At 41.5% G+C, this 18,456-nt stretch overlaps 1 protein-coding gene across 1 annotated transcript in view; it reads left to right on the forward strand.

Moving 5' to 3' along the window:
• Positions 1-18,456, forward strand: part of LOC145393415 (two pore potassium channel protein sup-9-like) — a 662,554-nt gene that overhangs the window by 627,626 nt on the left and 16,472 nt on the right. The window contains exons 4-5 of the mRNA XM_080267509.1: positions 134-290; positions 15,873-16,060. Of these exons, the coding sequence (XP_080123635.1) occupies positions 134-290; positions 15,873-16,060 (345 nt within the window). The remainder of the gene's footprint in view (positions 1-133; positions 291-15,872; positions 16,061-18,456) is intronic.

The following is an 18,456-nucleotide window of genomic DNA, read 5'->3' on the forward strand; positions in this document are numbered from 1 at the left end:
CTCATCCTCCCCTTCTCCACTTCTCCCCCCACCAAACAGTATGACTCCCACACCAGCTCCACTATTCCCCCTACCATCTCCACCCTTCTCCCCTATTCCCCACCACTGACTCCACCGTTTCTCCTCCACGCAGTGCCGGGATACGGACGCGACAGAGATCGACCTCATCATGGTGGTGACGACTCTCTCCACCATCACCATCACCTCGGGCGCCGCAGTCTTCTCACGCTACGAGAGGTGGTCCTACTTCGACTCCTTCTACTACTGCGTCATCACCCTCACCACTATAGGTAAGGTGGCGACGCTTATCACTTCTGTATCATGCATTGTGCTCGCCGTTATCATCACCACTTGTCACCAGCCCTACTAGTGCGTCATCATCTTCACCACTGTAGGTATGGAGGTTTCAGTGTCTTTTATCATTTTTTTTTTTCTAATCACCACAACCATTGATTTTTTTCTGTTTTTGTCGCAGACGGTCACCTTATCCCATCACCTTTCCATTATTATACTCATCACCTTCACCACTGTGTCATCACCCTCACTACTCTAGGTATGGAGGAGTTTCACTGTTTTTTTATCACTGTGTAATCGCCACATTATTTTCCACTCACCATCTGTTTTTCTCTATACCTTATACTCATCATCCTCACAAAAGGTCCTCACAATAAATCAACACAGTCTTCATCCTTACAAGAGAATTAAGAAAAGTAGAGGTTACAGAGCTTTCCTTCCTCAGAACATGCATCATATTATTTATTTGCTTTACTGTTACTTGTGCTGAATCATATCTTGACTTCGACTATCCAACAACAACACCTGCTAAAAAAAACAGGGGATGGGGCAAAAAAGTGGGGGGACTATACTGTTCACTAAATAAAAGCAATACCGTTCACTCCCCTCAGAAAAAAAAAAAAAATGCAATACTGTTCACCAGGCCCACATTTCAGCGCTGCAGCCATGTGTCACTCCATTCCAGAAAGCTTCAATATTACCCGATGCTTTTGTCGATGCCGAGTGAGCGATTGTAGAGGAGTTAAAAGCTACAGTATGTTATATTGGACCTTCGGACACTTTTTCACCTTGGTCTGGATGCTCTTTGTAAACTTACGATATATTCCCTCTCGTAGCTAAGATTTCTTGCCCCAGGAGGAACTAGATACGTGGGAAAATTCTGTACCCTCATTACGTTGTCTATCCTGCAAAATACGGATCAAGGTCTCAACAGGTGACTTAATTGGAAGGTGATTTGTGAGTCCAGGTACAGGATTCTGATACACCTTTCTCACCACCCCATGATCACCTCACCACCATATCACTGTCACCACCACACACCACTATCACCACCACACACCACTATCACCACCACACATCATCATCACCACCACTCACATCATTAGCACCACCATAAACATCACCATCACCACCACACACCACTATCACCACCACACTTCACCATCACCACCACTTGCACCACCATAAACATCACCATCACCACCACACACACCACTATCACCACCATACACCACAGATAACACAATATAAACACCACTTCAGCACCACAGACTCCACAGATTCCATGTCCATAACCCACACCACTAACACCACCACCACCGCAGACAAGAAGCACGATTTCCACACCACCACACTACAGAACATACATCAAATACAACTTTAACGTCACAGATCACCCCATCCTATACCACTACAATTTCCCCCCCCCCACACCATTTTCAGCCCTTTAAAATCGACTTTTAAAAAAATTGCCCAAACTTTTTAATGAGCCTCTGTTATTAAGAGTTACGATGCCTCAGTCTTCATGTAGGATTATCCACCTTCGCTGCTTTCTCTCTCTCTCTCTCTCTCTCTCTCTCTCTCTCTCTCTCTCTCTCTCTCTCTCTCTCTCTCATTGTTTAGTCTATTTATCTCTTTATTAATCGCTTGTCTGTTATCATCATCATCATCATCGTCATCATCATCATCATCATCATCATCATCATCACCATCATCATCATCACCATCCCAACTCCATTTCCCACCAAAGTGATAGGATGATGTAAGACCCAAAAAATAAATCAAGAGGAAGCATAAAATTAAAACATGATATTGGGAAAACTATCAGCAGCATTCCCAGTGAAAATGGCCACACAAACATTAACTCAAAATTCAAGACAGTCGATATTCTGGCTCCACCTCAAGCAAATTTATCTGCATATATTCTTTCCATTTTTCTTTTTTGATAGCGCTTGTCACACACTTGTCGGAGAGTTATATCGTCCATTGCAAGGAGAGTTATATCGTCCATTGCAAGGGAACAATATTAAACGTCATCATCATGACCAGCATCAGCGTCCTCATTCTCATCATCATCAACCCTTTGTACATAAATTAACCTGACCTGACCAAAACAATAATAATAATAATAATGATAATAATAATAATAATAATTATATAGCGCTGAGAGAGCGCATACCACCGCCAATGCCACTACCATTAAAAAGGATCCGAATCCGGATCCTCCCCCAAGTTTAATCAATTCTTTCATGGTCCTTGGCTCACCTTTCCACAAAATTTCATTGAAATTAATTGAGAACTTTTGGAGAAACTGTGCGGGTCACACCGGATTCAAATCCGGATCCGGCCCAAAATTTAATCCTTTATTCCCTGACCCATGATCCACCACTCCACAAAATTTCTTCAAAATCCGTTCATAACTTTTTGAGTAATCCTGCTAACAGACAGACGGACAAACAGACAAGCAAACCAACGCGGGATAAAACATTACCTCCTTGGCGGGGGTAATAATAATAATAAAATGAATTGCAAATCTTTTATTCATATTTACTGTATACTTAAGTGCAGTTTTTTTATCATGCCGATCTTTTGCCAAAATCTTTTAGTGCTTATAACATTCTTTCTTTTCAAATCCCCGTCTTTTGCTTATCTTCTTTATACCTGTGTGTGTGTGTGTGTGTGTGTGTGTGTGTGTGAGAGAGAGAGAGAGAGAGAGAGAGAGAGAGAGAGAGAGAGAGAGAGAGAGAGGTTTCTTGTGTTTTGTAGGGACGGCTCAGTCAAGGTTTTAGTATCTATTCCTCATTATTCATTTTCTACTCCTCCTGATACACCCAGGCCCACACCAACCGACTGAGCCGTCCCCTGAACGCAAGGTACCACCATCTGAGTTTATTATTGGATCGCCAGATTTGTTTAATTTCCAATAGTTGTTTGGTACAGTTAATAATAATAATAATAATAATAATAATAATAATAATAATAATAGTAGTAGTAGTAGTAGCAGTAGTAGTAGTAATCGTATTGATGATGATGATGATGATGCTTTGAGGGTGATGATGATGATAATGCTGGTGATGATGATATAATGATGATGGTGATGATGATGATGATGATGATAATGATGATGACAATGATGTTATTATGATGATAATGATGGCGGTAATAATAATAATAATAATAATGATACTACTACTACTACTACTACTACTACTACTACTACTAATAATAATAATAATAATAATAAATCAACAAGCAGAGTGGGGTCAAGGCTCTCCTAATGAACCCGGGCTGTCATTAGGATAGCGAAAAAAAAAAAAATACGATTCGCCCTCAAAAGGCTTCGTCGAAATTAAATGATAGACAAAAAGTCAATGCTCCTGCTGCTATTTATACTGAGGGAGAGAGAGAGAGAGAGAGAGAGAGAGAGAGAGAGAGAATGTTTGCAGCTGGAATTATCCCCTGGGGCGGAATAAATTATAGTAAATGGCTCTAAACCAGTTCATTTGAAGGGCTTGATTTTTTTCCACCCAGTCCCTAGAGATCAAAGCGTTACGGAAGGCCGGCTGATCAGAACAAATTGCCTCTCTCGAAAAAAAGACAATAATAATAATAATAATAATAATAATAATAATAATAATGTTTAAATACTCGTTAACCTTACCAGAACGCTTGACTAATATTATCAGACTGTATCAAAATAATAATAATAATAATTGAAAGTATTATGTTACAGGAAATTTGAAAGAGGAGGGTTAACAAAATATAATCGTTTGTCGGTAGTAATATTATCCCTTTTACTTCAGTACAGTTATTTTTTTTCCCCTCACTTTCTACCTGTTTACCATATTACTTAGGAGAGACGCATTTTTTTTTTTTTAATTACCAGCTTTCAAAATTAATTTCATGGTACCGTCAGAGGATATCCACCAACACCTTGAGTACAGTATTGTGTTTTTCTTCGTCTTTCTTTCCACAATCGACCCATCTTACTTAAGAGACGTCGCTCTTACTGGCAGGGTTTAAAGCGTCCTTGTCTTCCACTCTTGACTCCTCCAGACGATTTTGGTCATCTTAGGAAGGGACGCCTCGTAATGAAGTGGTCAGAAACAGCATGTGTGACAAATCTTCAGTATTATATTTATTTATTTATTTATTTACTTTACCTTTCCTCCACGTCACCATCAGGCACTTTTAACCATCTCAAAATAACGGGGTCTAGTAATGGGCTTTTTTAAAACCTCCTTTATCCCTTTCACTACAGTGCCATATATATTTTTCTGTTGTTATTCTTGTTATGCCCAGACGATTTTATGCATCCAAATAATAGACTTCTCGTCGTAAAACTGGATAATTACGTACAAGTGGGGTCATTCTGCATCAAAAAGTAACGGTAAGAAAAATAACTGAATAAAAGCTTGTGCCGTGTATTACTGTATTGTCAGTGAGTGAGGCAGGGGCAAAAATAACACAATGCAAATAGCCCCAACATTCATTATGGCGCAGAAAAATAAAAAAATATAAAAAAAGGAAAGTTTTATTCAGTAATGAGGGGAACTTCACGGTTGGCTGGGTAGGGGGCGTCCAGTGTTTGTTTGTTTGTAAATTTCGCCTCTTGTTTTCCATATGTCTGTCTATCTATCTGTCTGTCTGTCTATCTGTCTATCTGTCTGTCTATCTGTCTGTCCACCTGTCTGTCCGTCTATCTGTCAGTCTGTTTATCAATAGCCAGACGCCACAGTTACCTATGTGATAATTCCTTTCAGCTCGATTTTTTTTGCATTTTATTCCGGGTATCAGCGGACAATTTTTGGAAAGAGTTCTATTACTGAAGAGGCTAATGAAGGTTTTATCTATAGTAACCCCTCCAGTTCGAAAAATCTCTCCTGTGATGAATAAATACCTGTGCAATTAGCCAAATTAATAATAATAAAAAAAAATAATAATAATTCATCTAAGTGATTTATATAAAAGTTGGTGTAATTTTGAAGGCTTTAGAGAAATGAGGGTTAGGTAAACAGTATAGCTTTAAGGACCGTATTCTCATGGGGTAAGGAGGCTCCCTAACACCTTTACCTTAACGATTTATTTTTCAAACTACTCACTATCATCCCCTGGTGTGCTTATGTCTTTTCAGTATGGACATAGATTGCATAAATAACACACAAAAATATAGTAACGGAGCAAAATCAGAATAAATCGGTAAGAAAGAAGTGTTGATAAATTTCCTAACAGTACTAAAATACCGCCCTTTGCCACTCAGAAATATTTAAAGAATTCGAATTTCATTTTACAAACGTGAGGATTAATATGCAAAATGGTGTAGTATTGGAAAAACACTCATCGAGGAAAAGGTGAACGGAATTACAGTGGTTTAGAAATATATGTTGTCATTTCGTGAGGATAAATAGGGAAGTTGTAGTATGGAATGCGTTAGTGATGGGGGTAGAGGGTAAAACAGTAGGAAATAATTGCTACGCTTAAATGACTAACAGAATTCGTGTTTTATTGTACAAACGTTAGGATTAATATTTACGTTGCTATAACAATGAATTCGTTAGTGAAGTGGGAAGGAAACTAACTAACAGAAAATTAAGAGTCAAGTGATGTTTTCAGAATTCATGTTTCATATTTTGGACGTTGGTGTAATAATAATAATGCATTTTCAAGGCGGACATAAATAAATGCCAATGTTTCTCTAATTAAAAATGCGCTTTGAACCGGGCAGGAGGTAAAAATAAGCAGCTTAATTTACAAGTTGGAAAATGTGTGTGTTTGTGCAATTATGAATGCTCTGTTTAGGGACCGAAAGATAAACAAACCCGAACTGGGAATCACTCGCCTGTTCTACCTAACCATGTGTTGTTTCCAGAATTAAATTGAATATTATTATTATTATTATTATTATTATTATTGTTACTACTGCTGCTACTATTGTTGTTTTTACTGTTATTTCTTTTAGGGGGAAGGGAGGAGAGAGGCAAAAGGAAATATTTACAATGCTAAGATTAATTTGTAAGTTTGTGGAATTATGAATATTTTGCCTATGAACCAGGAGATAACTAGACCCAAACTAGGAGACACTCGCCTACTCAGCCTCACTCACCTCTGTCTCCATTCTTGTCCTCCTACGCTCATCCTTGTCCTCTCTCTCTCTTTCTCTCTCTACCTCTGTGTGTGTGTGTGTGTGTGTGTGTATGTGTGTGTGTGTTTACGTTTGTGTGTGCGTGCATGCATGTGTGTTAGTGCGTGCGTGCGTGTGCGGAAAGTCAGTAAAGAGATCACCGTATCAAGAATAAAACCGCATCATCGAACTAAAAGGGTTAAAACAGTATTTCTCATTGCTGGAACCCGACACTTATTTTCATTTCTTGATTGAAAGTTCTTCTAAAAGTTGGCGAGGCGGCTGCGTTAAACTCCGCCCGCCCCTAATCTAAGTTTCTGAATTTCTTAGCCGCGTTTTGTGTGTTGTCTTGGATGGAGATAATGTGGGAGTGGGGGAGCTGTGATGAGAGAGAGAGAGAGGGCGCCAGGAGGAAGAAAAGGAAAGAGAGATTAAAAGAAAAAGGCCCCCAAACGAACAAAAAAAAGAAAAAGAAAAAAAGGAAGAAGAGGACCCAGTGAAATGAATGACAAAGCGAAGAGATGACGAGAGAGAGAAAGAGTGAGAGAGAGAGAGAGAGAGAGAGAGAGAGAGAGAGAGAGAGAGAGAGAGAGAGAGAGAGAAGGGGGGGGTCTGACAAAAGGACAAGGGACAAGTTGAGAGTTGGAAGTGTCCCCGAAGCCAAGAAGAGAGGGAGGGGAGGGAAGGGGGAGGAGAGGTGGGAAGGGGAGGGGGTATGGTGGGAAGGGGAAGGGGAGAGGGAAGGAGGAGAGGGGAAGAGGCGAGAGAGAGAGAGAGAGGGGGAGAGGGGAAAGGGAGGGAGGAAGGGAGAGGGAATGACCAAGTTGAGGAGCCAGGATTATTTTTATGGTGACCTGATGGACACACACACACACACACACACACACACACACACACACACACACACACACACACACACACACACACACACACACACACACACACACACACACACACACACACACACACACACACACACACACACACACACACACACACACACACACACACACACACACACACACACACAGAAGCTTACATGGAACAAGTGAAAAGTATTGGGTGCGTGAACTTCAAGCCCCTTCTTTTAATGCCTTTGGTGTGGTAGGGTGATTTTGTGTGATGTGGTGTGTTAGGGTGATTTTGTGTGGTGTGATGTGACAAGCTGGTGTGGTAGGGGGATTTTCTGCTGTGTGATGTGATAAGGTGGTGGTGTGGTGTGGTATGGTGTGGTGTGGTGTGGTATGGTGCGGTGCGGTTTAGTGTGGTGTGGTGTGGTGTGGTGCGGTGCGGTTTGGTGTGGTGTGGTGTGGTGTAATGTGATGTGGTGTCCATAAAGTCGCTAAAGAGTACGGGAATGAAGCACCCTGCATTCGAAAATAGCTAGTGAGAGACGGACGGACAGAGCCCTTCCTAAAGACGTCCCCTCATGAAAAAAAAAAAAAATGGGTTCATGAATATTTTATCCATTATGTATAAAAAAAAATCATATATCTAAAGTCCAGTTCTCCTGTATAGATTAATAATTTTACTCGTATAAAATCGCTTGTGGTCAGGTGGAAGGAAGTACTAAAGTTGTCCTAAAGTTGTCCCCATCATGAAAGTGGTGGCAGTATTCCCACCCCCTGGCTAATATGACACACTCGCAGGTATATAAAATCTTCTGGTTCTTGCTGGAAAAGAATACTAAAAGAAAATCGTGCAAAAGTGAAAGTAAAAAACATTATCATCATCATAATTATCATCATCATCATAATTATCATCATCATCTTATTTATCATCATTATCTTAAGTACCTTCATCATCTTCACCTTCATCTTTATCGTCATCATCATTAACATTGCCATATGCATTTTCATTTTATCATCATCATCATCTTCTTCCCACTACCATGAATAGAAGATGAGAATCCAGAAACAGGAGGAAGGACAAACACAAGCGGTGGAGAACTAGCATCAAAGTACCCAGCGAAAATATATAGATAAAAAATTCAGGCAAGTTGTAGAAGAAATTACGAAAGCAGGTTAAATTTTTCCTTTTTACCCCAGTAGAGTAAAATCGTTGGAAAAAAAAATCACTCAATTTCTTCATTCTGAGGCGGGGAAAATATTAGAACAAATTAGTTTTCTCTAACCCAATTAGGCGGGACATCGTAGAATAAACAGAAAATATTATGCCTCTTTAATTCTGATTTGGTGGTGGAGCAGGATACCCACTTCCACTTATGCTGTGTCCCCAGATTGGGTTAGGTTAGTTACCCCTGCCTTACACTCCTCCTCCATCTCTTCCTCCATGCCGATTCTCCCACTCCTCCATCCCGCCCTCCCTCCTTCTCTCCATCCTTCCCTCACACTCCTTCTCTGATACTCCTCCTTCCTCCCCCGCCCTCCCTCACTTTCTCCCTCCTTGCGAGATTTCCCTTCTCCCTCATTCTTATTCTTCCCTCCTTAGCCTGCTGATACCTAAAACTGAAATAGGGACTTGGATTGTAAAGCGACGGTTGTTTGTTGTAGTTTCGGTGAATGTTTGGTGCTTTTGTTGTCAGCCACGCATCATCACCCCATCTGTCACACTCCCCACTCCCTCCATCACACTCCCACTCCCTCCCTCCAACTCATCCTGCCTCCCTCCTTTCTCCCTGTCTCCCTTATATTTCCTAGCCCTCACACTCCGTCTCTCCCTTCTACCTCCTCTCCCTCACACTTCCTCGCTCCCTTATACTTCCCCTCCTTAGCACTTCCTCTCTCCCTTATACCCAATCACTTTCCTTCCATTCCTCACATTACTCTTATCCCTTACACTTTCTCTCCTCCACCTTCCCTCCACTCAAACCTTCTCCCTCCTCCACACGGTGTCACTCTACGAGTAGTTCCCCCACGCAGCGCAGCAGAAGGCGGAGAGGGCGACCAAGCACTCTCCCTGCCACATAATTCACGCAGATAAAGGGAAAGGGGTAAACAGAACCAATCTAACCCACGCTTAGAAAGGGTCGCCGTGTTCTAGTAGGCTTAGGAGTCTCACTGTGACCTCTGTTGACCCATTCTATATATTATTATTATTATTATTATTATTATTATTATTATTATTATTATTATTATTATCATTACTATTATTATTATTATTGTTGTTGTTATTATTATTATCCATAGGCCATGCTGTAGTAATATATTTTTACTTTCAATTTTTTTTTCCTCACGATGACGTAGGTACTTCATTTCATTCTAGCCATCTCCAAAAAAAAAAAAAAAAAGATTATTCAGATGGTACAGATGGTACAAATACTAGACAGATGGCATAGACACAAGAAGATGGCACAAATACTAGACAGATGGCACAAATACTAGACAGATGACACAAATACTAGACATACCACAAATACTAGACAGATGGCGCAAATACTAGACAGATGGCACAAATACTAGACAGATGGCACAAATACTAGACAGATGGCACAAATACTAGACAGATGGTACAAATACTAGACAGATGGTACAAATGCTAGGCAGATGGTACAAATCCTAGACGGATGGTACAAATACTAGACAGATGATACAAATACTAGACAGTTGGCACATAGGAGACAGGTGGCGTTTATGCATGACAGATGGCACAAATGCAAGGTAGAAATAATAGAGCTGGCATAGTTATGAAACAGGTGGCACCAATACTAGGCAGCTGGTAGAATTATACGACAGATGGCATAGTAATAGACAGAAATAATAGATAAATGACATAAATAGGCGACAGATGATACTAATACCAGACAGGTGGCACACATACTAGACAGGTAACACAAGCGCGTGACAGATGGCACAATAATAGACACAAATTCTAGACAGATGGCACAGTAATAGATAGAAATAGTAGACAGATGGCATTGTAATGGAAATAGTAGACAGATGGCATAGTAATAGAAACAGTTGACAGATGGCATAGTAATAGATAGAAAGAGTAGACAGGTGGCACAGTAATAGACAGAAAGAGTAGACAGGTGGCACAGTAATTGACAGTAGACAGATGGCACAGTAATAGACAGAAATAATTGACAGATGGCACAGTAATAGACAGAAAGAGTAGACAGGTGGCACAGTAATTGACAGTAGACAGATGGCATAGTAATAGATTGAGATTATAGACAGATGGCACAGTTACAGATAGAAATAGTAGACAGATGGTCGAGACAGAGTACATACGACAGAAATTCTTGGCATGTGGCTGCATTGTGTGGCGTGATTCAGTATGGACGGTGCGTTGGCGACAAAGGCGGCTCGAGTGGCCACCTGTCGGGCCACTGTATGGTAGGATGGATGGTTGGATGGTCGGATGGATGGTTGGATGGTCGGATGGATGGTTTAATATGTGGTTGGATGGGTGGTTGGATGGAAGGTTAGGTGGTTGGATGGATGTTGTCTGGGTGATTGGGTGGTGGTTGGATGGTTGATTGTTGGTGAGATGGTTGGGTGGATGGTTGATTGGATGGTTGATATGAAGGATGGTTGGGTGACTGGCTGACATGGTTCGATAGTTAGGTGGCTGGATGGTTGATAGGAAGGATGGTTGGGTGAGTGAATGGTTGGGTGGTTAGTTAATATGGAAGGATGATGAGTGGAAGGTTGGATGGCTGGTTGGATGGTTTAAGATTTTTACAAAGTGATGTGGGGCATTGGTTAGTGGATGAGTTGATGAAGGAATAGGTGGAGGGATGGTTGTGTGCATGGAAACATGGGTGAATATTTCGGTGGATTGATTTGGGACTGAAAGGGTGGATGGATGGTTTACTGGATGAGTTGATAAAAGGATAAATGCATGGATGGATGGTTGGATGGATGGTTGTGTGTTTAGAAGAGTGAATGGATGCATTGGTGGATGGATCGTTTAGTGGATGGGCTCGTAGAAGGATGGATGGTCTGGTGGATAGTGGAGTGCATGGAAGGTCTGATGGCTAGCTGGATTGTCATGAAAATGTAATGGTAAGGAAGATTTAATAATATACTCGCAAGGCTTAGTAAGTGAACTGGTGAAAGAATATTAAAGTTTAAAGAATGGATTGATAGATAGAAGAATAAATAGATGTATAGATAGCTGGATGGTTGGATAGATGGATGTTTTGGTTGATAGGTAGAACAGTTGAAAGCCAGGATGTATTGATGGACGAAAATGTAAAAAAAAGAAAATTAGATGATTGAGGTGGATGGATGGATGGATGAATGGATGGAATAGATGGATGAATGGATGGATGGATGAATGGCTGGCTAAATGGATGGTTGGATGGCGTTAGGTTGCGTAGGCTGGCTGGTCCTGTCCGAAACTGGGCAGACCCTTTCACATGCAAACTATACGCCCCGACTTAATGGCCTCCCGCAGACCAGGCAGACCCGTGTGCAGGCAGGGTGAGGCAGTGTGAGGGTAAGGCAGGCAGGGTGAGGTAGTGTGAGGGTGAAGTGGGATGAGGGTAAGGTAGGGAAAGTGAGACTGGACGGAAAGGGTGAGGCAGGGAGGGGAGGGTGAGCTAGTATGAGGGTGAAGTAGGGTGATGATAAGGCAGGGAGGCTGAGGCAGGGGGAGACAGGGAGATAAGGGTGAGGAAGTGTAAGGATAAGGCAGGGAAGGTGAGGCAAGGAGGTGAGGTGAACTAATGGGAGGGTGAAGTAGGGTGAGGGTAAGGTAGGGAAGATGAGGTTTGGGGGGGGGGCAGGGAGATGAGAGTGTGACAGCGTGAAGTTGAAGATAAGACAGGGATGGAGAGGCAGGGGGTGGCAGGGAGGCGAAGATGAGCTATAGTGTCGGAAAGGTGAGAGAGGGAGGAAAAGGTGAGTCAGAGCTGAAACGAGGAAGGAAGGGTGAAGTAGGCAGTAATGGGGTAGGATAGTGAAACTGAGAGAGAGGGTAGGTAAGGATGAGATAGGCAAAAAGAAGGAAAAGAGTAGGGTGAGGCAGGATCCAGAGAGAGAGAGAGAGAGAGAGAGAGAGAGAGAGAGAGAGAATATCCTCGTCCAAGGCGTCGTTAGGTCAACTTTATGTCCGCAGAGGATGGGTGGAAACTTTATGGAATGGGCGGCGTGATGGGCGAAAAATGGGCGGGATTAGCACTCTCAGGCTCCCATGGCTCTCTCCCAGCTGAGTAAAATCGCCTGGCGTGAACTGGAAATAAATACTAGAGCTGTTCCGACGATGAGAGGGTTAAAGGGATATCAGAGATGGAATATTAAAGGCAAGGAAAAGGTGGGAACGACAGTGAGAGACTGCTGGGAACGGGTGAGAAAAAAATGCGGGATTAGAGAGACAGAGAGACAGAGACAGTAAGAGACGAAGACAGGCAGACCGAGACAGAAACAGGCGGAGACAGGCAAAGATGAATGCCTTCCGTCCGTAGGCAACACCATGCAAATTCGGAGATGCATATTGTATGTGGGAATGATGTAAATAGCACATGTCGAAAATGAGTGAAATGAAGGCAGGCTCCAGTGTTTATTAGGACAGGATGAATAATGTGTGTGTGTGTGTGTGTGTGTGTGTGTGTGTGTGTGTGTGTGTGTGTGTGTGAGGAATGTATAAAGTTAGAATTGTCGCTCATTTTCATTCACTTGAGGCGCTTTTCTCTCTCTCTCTCTCTCTCTCTCTCTCTCTCTCTCTTCATTTATTTATTTGTCTATCTAGGCCTCAGTATCTGAAACACGCAAGAAATTAGTAAGAGAGAGAGAGAGAGAGAGAGAGAGAGAGAGAGAGAGAGAGAGAATTAACGATGCCTGCTTGAATTCCTTAGTAATCAACGTAAGGCACGAGAGAGAGAGAGAGAGAGAGAGAGAGAGAGATGACAGGAGAGTAGAGGATGGAGAGAAAAGGACGAAGGACGAAGAGGAGAGAAACAAGGTCTAATGGGATACTCTGCTGGGGAGAAAGACCTTGAATTCTCCCTTCACCCCTGACCCACTCCTCCCTTCCATCACACACTTCCTGTCCCAAAAGCAAAGTGAGAGGGAAGTAACTTAGCACTTTCCGTCACCTCCCAGGTCAAAGTCCGTCTATCTTCGCTGGTAACTTTTTTTTTTTTACCCCTTTCATTCCAAGCCTAAGAGTTCATTAGTCCTTAAAGCCCTCTGTTTTGGACGATTTTTCCCTTTTCTGGAAGCTTTCGTTTGTGTGTGTGTGTGTGTGTGTGTGTGTGTGTGTGTGTGTGTTTTCTGTTATTGTACCGTTTTCTGTGCCTTTGTTTACATTGTTTCATTTTCCAGTTGCATCGTTTTAAGTGCGTTATCCTGGCGCTTTTCATTTTTCGTCTCACTTTTCTTTCCATATTCTTTTTTCGGCTTCAGTTCCCCTTTAATGTATATATATGTTTTTCTGTCTCTCTCATATTTTCTCGTTGCTTATTCCTGATGTCGTTTATTAGCTTTCTCGAGTGCAGTCTTTATTCTCGTTTTTAATAGTTATCCTTACTAAAAATGTTTTCTTTCGTATTTTATTCTTCCTTCGTTTTCTCTCAACTTTTTTTTTTTTTTTTTTTAGTACAGTATTACAGTTTTTCATGTAGCCCCTTCATTTCTTTTATTTTCGTCATATTTTCTTTATTATAACTTGTAGTCTTTCTCATATCTCACGTCTTCATTCAGTGTTTCGTCTTACAGTGCAGTATAGCCAGTATACATACTTAGCTTGCTAGGAGAGAGAGAGAGAGAGAGAGAGAGAGAGAGAGAGAGAGAGAGGTGAAATCTCGGGGTCGTCGGGGAAATACTGGAGAGTGAGTTTAAGGGACAAACAGGAAGGAATATAAGAGATAGGATCAGGGCAGAACTGTAGGGTGTTTGATGAAAAGCAACATATCACTTTCCTTTCCTGTCGACTTGAGAGAGAGAGAGAGAGAGGAGAGAGAGAGAGAGGTGACATTATTCAAGCAGCGGGGGGCAGATGGAGTTCTTCCCCGTCAATTTACGCTGCAAATCGCTGTCGTTTCACCGGGCACGACCTGAGCTTGTCACTGTTTACACCTTCATGTCGTGCCTTTTGAGAGAGAGAGAGGAGTGGGGTGACGCGACCTGAATTTCAGTTTTACAGCCCCATCTGATATACGGTATATGTGTGTATGTGTGTGTGTGTGTGTGTGTGAGAGAGAGAGAGAGAGAGAGAGAGAGAGAGAGAGAGAGAGAGAGAGAGAGAGAGAATGGATGCAACCTGAATTTCATCAGTTTTACAGCCTCACCTGATATGTGTGTGTGTGTATGTGTGTGTGTGTGTGTGTGTGTGTGTGTGTGAGGGAGAGAACACGAGTATATGTTTTCCCTCCAAAACTATAAATTCGAACAGTCATCATCCCTCACCAGCATATTCCCAAAAATATATGTTAGGTGGTGTAGTCTCATGCATGTGTATTTTTCGTGTCTGCATCTTCTTAGTGATGGTGATGATAATGATGATGATGCTGATGATGAAGGGGAGGAGGAGGAGGAGGAGAAGAAGGTTAATGAAGTATCATTAATTACAAAAGAAATTATTGATAACAAGAATAACTTCCTGGAAACTTAATCGTCACTTTAGCCTAGGTAGTTTACGAAAAACGATTAAAACAGATAAAAACACTGATAACACCGCGATATGGATAACGAAGATAAGTGATTCTCAACTTGATCTTCCTCTCCACAGATTGAGGTCATGATAGCGATAAGGAGAGCAATGATAACAAATAAGATAAAGATAATACAGTTGTCAGTCAGCTACCCTCCCACTCACTCAGTCACGCACTCACTCACTCCGCCATGCTTCTCAGTCTTAAAATCTTTCTCTCTTAATCCCATCAGTACGATAGAGTGTTTTTATTTCATTCGTTTTTTTGGTTCGCACATCCAGCACGCAACTGAAAGAACCCGAGATCCATTCCCGGGCTGGTCAGACTGTTAGGCATAGTTTGTTTCCCCTTCGTCTTTGCTCAGCCAGGAATAAAAACAGGTACCTGGATTGTTGCGCATCTTGTTCTGAGGGAAGGTTGGAACTCAGCAGTACCCTTTCACTTGGACGACGGATCTGTCTTTTTCCTTCCATCATCCAATTTAGCATTTCCCCATCAGGAGCGTAGTGACCCGGAGCCAGGCATTTAAGACGAGGGTAGCCAGTCATTCTACCCTGAGCCGCATTATGTGACTAGTTAACCCCATTCTTCCCTAGAATTTGACATTTCAGGCGCACATCACGTTGGGGCGCCGTAACCCACTCGACGTCTGGGCGCCCACTTGCTATGTTAATTATATGGTTACCACCCAGCGTAATTAATGGTTTCTTGGAATGCAGGAAACTATTTGGCAAGTCATTCAGTGTAGAGTCACTTGCAGGCTGCACTACATTAAGTGGGTGAATGGTTGACACCCCACCATTATCTCTCTCTCTCTCTCTCTCTCTCTCTCACACACACACACACACACACACACACACACACACACACAGGTCATTCATATCCTCCGTCTTTCAGGTTTCGGGGACATGGTGGCGCTGCAGAAGGACCAGGCCCTTGAGAAGAAGCCCGAGTATGTGGCCTTCGCTCTCATCTTCATCCTCTTCGGCATGGCCATCGTCGCCGCCTGCCTCAACCTCTTCGTCCTCCGATTCGTCACCATGAACACGGAGGACGAAAGAAGGGACGAGGCGGAGGCGCTGCAGGTAGGTGGTTCGATCCTCTTCCTCCTTCTCCTCCTCCTATTTCTTCTCTCTTCCGGGTTATTTACTTTTTTCTCTCCTTTTTCTTTTGCCTCTTCCTGTCCCTCTCTCTTTCACTCTCTGAAATCAGAGAGAGAGAGAGAGAGAGAGAGAGAGATTTAAGTTTTAGAGTCATTTATATAAGCTGTATTAATGATGAAGAAACTAGATTTAAGGTCGTTTATCTAAGTTATATTAAAATAGCCTTTGCCAGATTTCAGGTAATTTATCTAAATAATATTAAAATAACTTGATAAAAGGTCATTTATCTAAGTCAGCTTTACTTAAAGTCATTCATCTGAGTAATATTAAAGTAACTAACTAGATTTAAGATCATTTATCTAAGTAATATTTAAGTAACTAACTAGAATTAAGGTCACTTATCAAAGTAACATTAAAGTAACACTAGGTATAAGGGCATTTATCTAAGTAATATTTAAGCAACACTAGATATAAGGGGATTTATTTAAGTAATATTAAGGCAGCTAACTAGATTTAAGGTCATTTATCAACGTAGCACTTAAGAAACATTTAAGAAACATTTAACTCCATTATCAGCCTCTTCCCTCTTCCTTACCCACCGACTCTTGTGTTCGTTAAGCGAGACGAATGAACCACCTTCCCGACCCCTTAAGTTCCCTCTAAGATGAATTATATCGTCCCGTGGCGCCTGCAGTGGATTACAGACTTTCTAACCTTGGTTCTTTAAGATTTCATGCATCCCCCTTTGTGTGTGTGTGTGTGTGTGTGTGTGTGTGTGTGTGTGTGTCTTCTACATGGAGGGGATCGTAGCTTCAGTCTCCAGTCTACAGGTCCACATTCAGATTCACTAGGGTAGCAGTAACAATAACCTGTGTTCCATATATTTCTTATTCTCTCCCGCCTTTAGCAATGCGAGGCGATATAGTCTTTGTCGGTGGGTGTCTGCGTGCTTGTGTGTGTGTGTCCCTGTGTGTGTATGTATCTGTTGCCAACATCACTCGAAAAGATGTGGACGAATTTTCACCAAACTTTCTGGAAATAGTAATTATGTGGATGTGCAGAAGCCCATTACTTTTGGTGAGGATTTGATATAAAAGAAAAACGAATGCCAGCCGCCATATATATTTAATATGGATTGGCTTCTTTGCGAAACGCGATGACAGTTCCGCTGAGTTTTGCGAATTTTCTTCAAATTTGGTTTGTAGGTAAGTTGAATCTTATCCAACAACACATTTTAGGGGGCGATTATCATTCGGCCCCCGATTTTTTTTTTTTTCTTCATTTATTTTACTTCATGTTTGCCTGTACTTCTCACACACTCCGGCAGGTTTTTCTGTATATGTGCAGTTTAGCTCCCATAAAATATATACTCCGTGTGGTTTCTCTGTATATGTGCTTTTTAGTTTCTGTAAGCTACTCCGGCTGGTTTCTTTCTATAAATATGTGCATTTTAGCTGCTGGATGATACTTCAGCTGGTTTCTCTCTCTGTTATATATATGTTCATTTTACTTGCTATGTGATACTCCGGCTGGTTCTTATTTACTATTATGTGTTTTATAGTTCTTATCAAATACTCCTTCTGGTTTCTTTATATATGTGTTTTTAGTTCTTATCAAATACTTCTGCTGGTTTCTCTCTATATGTGTATTTTAGTTGCTGTAAAATACTCCGGCTGGACTTATATATATATATATATATATATATATATATGTGTGTGTGTGTGTGTGTGTGTGTGTGTGTGTGTGTGTGTGTGTTTTAGTTCTTATATCAAATACTCCATGTGGTTTCTCAGTATTTGTATATATTAGCTGATATATGATACTCCAGCTGGTTTCTCTGTATTTGTGTATTTTCGATGCTATATGTCACTCCGGCTGTTTTTTCTGCTGTTTTCTCTCTCTCTCTCTCTCTCTCTCTCTCTCTCTCTCTCTCTCTCTCTCTCTCTCTCTCTCTCTCTCTCTCTATATATATATATATATATATATATATAGTGCGTGGGTATGGGAGGAATGGGTTGTTATTCTTGCAGCTTTGCTGGTATGTGCTGTCCTCTCCACTGCCAGAGAATTATACAGGTCTGCGTTTCATAACATCATTAGTCAGAGGTGGAAACAAAAACAGTTTAAAACGTGGACGATGGCGCGTTAAAAACGAAAGGAAAATGAAGTGCAGTATATTATACGTCTGTAATGGAAAGACGAGTATAATTCTTCAGTTTTGCTTTTTTTTTTTCCTGGCAAGAAGGTCAGTTTGGAGGAAAAGTAAATATATGTATCTAGTTCATAATCCTTTCACGTTATTTCTGGCGCATAAGAACATGATACGGAGTGAAACAAAATAAAAGGAAAAAGAAAAGGGTGTAGCGCAGTATCTCAGT

The sequence above is a fragment of the Coenobita brevimanus genome, chromosome 24 (genome assembly GCF_032717465.1).
Source record: "Coenobita brevimanus isolate Jiangsu-jjx chromosome 24, ASM3271746v2, whole genome shotgun sequence".
Lineage (NCBI taxonomy): Eukaryota > Metazoa > Arthropoda > Malacostraca > Decapoda > Coenobitidae > Coenobita > Coenobita brevimanus.